This window comes from Nuphar pumila, chromosome 3 (assembly GCF_984573655.1).
Source record: "Nuphar pumila chromosome 3, dmNupPumi1.hap1.1, whole genome shotgun sequence".
Classification (NCBI taxonomy): Eukaryota; Viridiplantae; Streptophyta; class Magnoliopsida; order Nymphaeales; family Nymphaeaceae; genus Nuphar; species Nuphar pumila.
The window spans coordinates 21,553,828-21,559,251 of NC_143251.1; the positions used below are offsets into that span (position 1 = coordinate 21,553,828).

Here is a 5,424-nt window from a genome sequence, read left to right on the forward strand (position 1 = left end):
AACCAACAGTAACTGTTTATTGACTGTGTTTGTCAAGATGACCAAGGAAAACCCTCACCGAGAACCTGATCACTTAATGGGTCCACTTCCCTAAACTCCAGATTAAGGATACAACCACCCAGCCTTTTGTGCCCCGACTGTTCCATTTTAACCATCTTCATGAATTATAAGACATTTATTTTTCGCTGTCTTTGAGAATTGGATCCCATGGTATTTGAGAGAAAGAGAGACGGTAATAAAAATAACATTGCAATATTTAGTTGGAGGGAGAGTCTGTTCAAACCCACCATTCAAATCACGTTACCTAGACATCTACCGGTCAGACCGCATTCATGCTAAACCATCTTTCCCACAAGTTAAATACATGATGCAGTCACCAACTTGGCATCTCTCATCGCATCATGGCGGTTAGCATGTGTTCAGACCTGTGCAACAAAATATGTGTATATAAAGATGGCGGTTGCTTTGCACCAGGGCTCCCAGACGGCAATCATCTTTCTGCAAAGACGATGGGTTTCGCCACCATTATCGGGAAATACCAGCTGGGCAAGACCATTGGAGAAGGAAGCTTTGCCAAGGTTAAAGTTGCTGTTAACACGCAGACGGGCCAGAAAGTTGCCATCAAAATCATCAATAAGCAGATGATAATGGAGAACAAACTCATGCATCAGGTCTTCCATGTTCTGATCCTTGTCTTCCATTAGATTTCACTTAATTTCCATACTTCAACTCAAATGTTGACATTGATTTGTAGGTGAAGAGAGAGATAAAGACAATGAAGCTCCTGCACCATCCTAACATTGTCAGGATTTATGAGGTTGGTCGTCCTGTTTTGCTCTCTCTCTCTCTCTCTCATAAGTAAATTAGGTAGACCAAGTGCCGCTATTGGTGATGCAGTAAGACTGAAAGGGTTGCAATCCAAAGTTTAACAGATCTTGATCAGCATTCTCTCTTTTTTTTTCGAGGGAAATCTTGATCATCATTCTTGAGACTGTTTTAAGCAGGTTATAGCAACAAAGACAAGGATCTATCTCGTAATGGAATATGTCAGTGGCGGGCAACTCTCTGATAAGATTGTGAGCTTCATGACTGCTTTGCTTTGAATCTCCAAATTGAGCACAGAAATTTCCCCTCTAACAAAATTGTATCTGCTATTTCCTCAGGCTTACATGAAGAAGCTATCTGAGGAAGAGGCCAGGAAATATTTCCAGCAGTTGATGGATGCTGTAGATTATTGCCACCGCAGAGGTGTGTATCACAGAGATCTCAAGGTACAAAAGAACCGTTCATGACGGTTCTCTACCCAATTAGCCATCATGGGACTTGCATAAATTTCTACTGTCTAACCTGTTTTTTCATTTATAGCCAGAAAACTTGCTATTGAATTGGAAAGGAGACCTCAAGGTTTGCGATTTTGGATTCAGTGCACTAAAAAAGGTAATCAAAGAGTAAATTATCATGCTTTTATATTATCACTTGCATCAGGAAGCCTTCTTATCATCAGGTAAACTTGCAGCAAAATGGCCTACTCTCCACTTCTTGTGGATCTCCAAGCTATGTTGCCCCTGAGGTACAACTAGAAACTTTCTCCACTGATTCAGGTTTTCAATTTCTTCTATATCCTACAATATCAAACAGTTCTATAGAATCATAAACCAAGCACAAGCTCAGAAAAGACATTTAAAAAAAAGGCATTCTTAATCAAAATATTCATATGATAAAATGACTAACATGGAATCTGATTCTCAGGTACTTACATATAAAAATTACGATGGAGCAGCAACAGACGTTTGGTCATGTGGTGTGATTCTCTATGAACTACTAGCTGGCTATCTTCCTTTTGAAGATTCTAACATGCTGAATCTTTATAGGAAGGTATGAATAAAATAAGTGGGCTACAGTGAGGATGATCATAATTTTAATCTGACAAGTTCTGTATTTCATTTACAGATAGGCAGAGGACAGTATGTGTGTCCCGATTGGTTTTCTGCTGGTCAGAGGAGGCTGATTTTCAAGATACTAGATCCAAATCCAACACGGGTACCTAATCATATTCCTGGCTGACTTAAATTTTTCAATAAAATAAGCATGCAACTTCACTACGCAGAATCAACATTTTCAAGAAATAACTTCCTACTCCTCACTATAGCGAATGACAGTAGCAGAGATCATGGAAGACGAATGGTTTCAAATAGATTACGAGCCCTCAGTGGGAGCAACAGATGAAGAAATCATAAGTTTGGATGATGTAGACGCTGCATTTGACAACATAACAGTAAGAAACTACATGAACTCAGCATTTCATCTTGATTAATTATTTCTGCTGAAAGTACACTAAGTCATACATGTACATCACAATATAGCAAACCTCCAACGAGCTGAATATGAAGCACTCAAAATTCATCAATGCCTTCCAATTGATAGCAATGTCCACTGACCTTGATTTATCTGGCCTTTTCAAAGAAGAGGTAATAAAATGTTAAATTCTTGGCTTCCCACTTAAAAATGCCCATGAGTGCCAGGCCTCAAGTGATTTCCTTCTCTTGTTCAGGATGATGAAAAATGTGAAAGATTTGGGTCTAGGCATCCCATCAGTGAGACAATAAAAAAAATTGAGGCTGCTGCAAAGGATGCAAGTCTCTCTGTTGAACGGATAAATCGATCCAAGGTAGCATTTCCTTCATCTCATGCATCCTATTCTTTAGCTGTGGCCCATAATCTTACAGACTAGTTTCTTTTATGAAAATTTCAGATCAAACTTCGTGAGCCCAAAAAGATGACAAAGAGCAGATCTTATGTTACATTATCAGCAGAGGTAACAAAATTGAATGCTGTTTGTGCAACTTTGCTACTTGTAAGCTTTGTTCTTTCATAATTTAAGAGCAAACACACATCATGGTCAGGTCATTGAGGTGACCCCAACTTACTGCATGGTAGAAATATCAAAATCAGCTGGGAATACAATGGAGTATAAAGAGGTACACATTAGTTTTTTGTACATTTTTGTTGCAGGCATCATCGAGATCAGAAAGCAGAGTTAACCCAATGCAACTCAGCCTTCCTGACATTCAATTGCAGAGGCTCAAGCAACTTGGATGTGAGAGTAGGCTGAGTGTAAAAGTTGACTGGAATGCCTACTTGAGACTATATCTAAGTTTTTCCCAATTATGCAAAAAGTGCTTACATCATCATTACATGCTCAGTTCTGCAGAAGGTTGTCCACTGTGCTTAAAGATAAACCCAGCACTTCATCAGATATGGCACTATTTCCCACAGGATGCAACAATGCAGAAAATACACCAAAGTCTGAAAGGTGAAGTCCATATATTTTTAACAAGATTTTTCAAACAAAAATATATACCATATACTGATATTCTTAACTCTTACAGTTTAGAGTATGCAGTTGGCAGTAAGGAAACAAGAGAATTCCATCGGGGGTATTCTTCTTCTTGACAAGCGGTATTCTGTTCATATCAATGTTATGTCCAAGTCACAAGTTTTTTGGTAGTTCACAGAAGAGTAAACTTACAGAGCTTGATTCTTGTATCTTGACATTGTGAATAAAACTACAGATCAATTGATGTCCTGCTTGATTTCAATCTTGTAATAAAACTACAGATCAATTGATGTCCTGTTTGATTTCAATCTTGTAATTTGATGCTGACATAAAAATAACAAATGTCATTACCTCTTCTGCTTTCTCAAAGTAATGCATGGAAATCCTTCCTGCACCACTCCAGTATGCAAGACATAAAATTTTTACCAATTCTATGCAGTAGCGACTTGAACAACTTAAAGTAAACTACAATCCACAGTTATCGTTTTAGTTGCCATCTTCTCACCACAATAAGAAAGGGAAGTTTAAATAGTTTTGGCAGCAAAAAAGAAGGGGAAAAAACAAAAGCAGCTGCCTTCAGAGACTAACAGTTCTGGCTTAAAGTCCATGCAGATGTATCAGTATTTAGATACAGTTATTAGTCAACTCTGAATTCAGCAGTGAGGTCGACAATTTCTATGAGACCACAATGCTGGATGAAGACATTAAAGTGCATGCAGGGTGAGAAGACAGGTGCTTATTCTGCTCACTTCTCAAGGCATTGAAGTCACCGATTACCAGAAGGAGACTCGATACATCTCCGAATTGGCATTGGAGCTGGTGGAGGGGCTCAGCTCTCAGTCGAGGATCTGGTGGTAGGTAAACTTCTGATGCAATAAATTCCTGCTGACTAATACGTTGGATATAAGTTAAGCTGGTATAGATCGGGCCCTTAGACACCTGTCTTACCTCAATTGTTTTGGGGTTCCAAAATGCCAACACCCCAACGATCTCCCAATCCTCATCAGTATTAAGAATTGCATGGAAGTCCTTGTATCGCTAGAGAATCTTCAAGACTCTTCTCCTTGGAATCTGGGTGTCAACCACAAAAACCAAGTCCAGCTCATGTGTGAGCATAAGATGGTGCAATTCTCGTTGAGCTGGCCCATCGCCAAGCCCCCTGATGATCCACATCAGAGTCTTCATGATGAACCACTCAGAGAATAAGCGTTTAGACGATGAACGTCCTCTCCTGAGGCCTCAGTTTGATGGGAAAATTGACCTTCAAGGAATGTCCCTTGTGTTGGGCGAAACCCTGAAAAGAACATGACAGGGAGCGTACCTGAATTCGCCATTGTCCGTGTAGGTATTTCGGCGTTCTCTTCAGCCGGTCGACGCCCACAATGAGCCCAGGCCTTATGTCGACGGTGAGCAAGACCCTATTATGCTAAATCTGAATGCAGAACTGAATTTGGGCAGGGAAGTGTTACAAATTCTCATCATCTTCGTAACCCCTAACCCCTTATATAATGGAGGAATTGGGCAGTTACGTGAATATGGTCTCTCCACATTCACGTAACTCCCACCCACTATCTCCATTACTCAGCCACTTACGTGACCCACTAAGAGGGTGTCAAACTGGGTCAAACTGTGGGTTGGACCCGTAACCCAAAATGTCCAACATTCTCCCACTTGACCCATTGACACCAAAAGTGTACTTAATCGAGGTGTAGACCGTTATCTCGATTTAATTCTTCATGTGGGTTCACATGCCACCCTTTATCACAAGAATGAATCGTATGAGTCAAGGATATGAACACCCCTTTATGAAATGTCATATTTCCTTGTACTACATTACAATTCACCTTCAGTGCTTAGGCATGTAAAGAAATTACCTTTATGAATAGGTTGGTCTCTCACCTATTCTATTGGTCCTTTAATATTGTTATTCTGCTATTCTCTCTAACCCATATGAGAGATTCTTTATGCAAAATCAACAATAACACAAAACCTTAGAGAATCAAAACATAAACACAAATGTGATTACATAATGTATTGTCATACATAAGAAGGAATCAAAAAGACCCATCCCCTTTACATGTTGGGAA

The 5,424-nt window shown here is 39.6% G+C and overlaps 1 protein-coding gene across 2 annotated transcripts; it reads left to right on the top strand.

The window, feature by feature from the left end:
- The first annotated feature begins 371 nt into the window (after positions 1–371).
- Positions 372–3,645, top strand: LOC149842247 (CBL-interacting serine/threonine-protein kinase 21-like). 2 transcript variants are annotated; one of them, XM_089999028.1, is made up of 15 exons: positions 372–671; positions 755–817; positions 1,005–1,076; positions 1,164–1,271; positions 1,366–1,437; positions 1,505–1,570; positions 1,750–1,875; positions 1,951–2,040; positions 2,150–2,275; positions 2,364–2,468; positions 2,552–2,668; positions 2,753–2,815; positions 2,904–2,978; positions 3,204–3,313; positions 3,390–3,645. In XM_089999028.1, exons 1-15 carry the CDS (start codon positions 402–404, stop codon positions 3,451–3,453), a joined length of 1,527 nt encoding a protein of 508 aa, XP_089855154.1. In that variant the 5' UTR covers positions 372–401; the 3' UTR covers positions 3,454–3,645. The 2 variants fall into 2 exon arrangements, with proteins under 2 accessions (XP_089855154.1, XP_089855155.1); XM_089999029.1 differs by having other exon boundaries at positions 1,517–1,570.
- Positions 3,646–5,424: the final 1,779 nt, after the last annotated feature.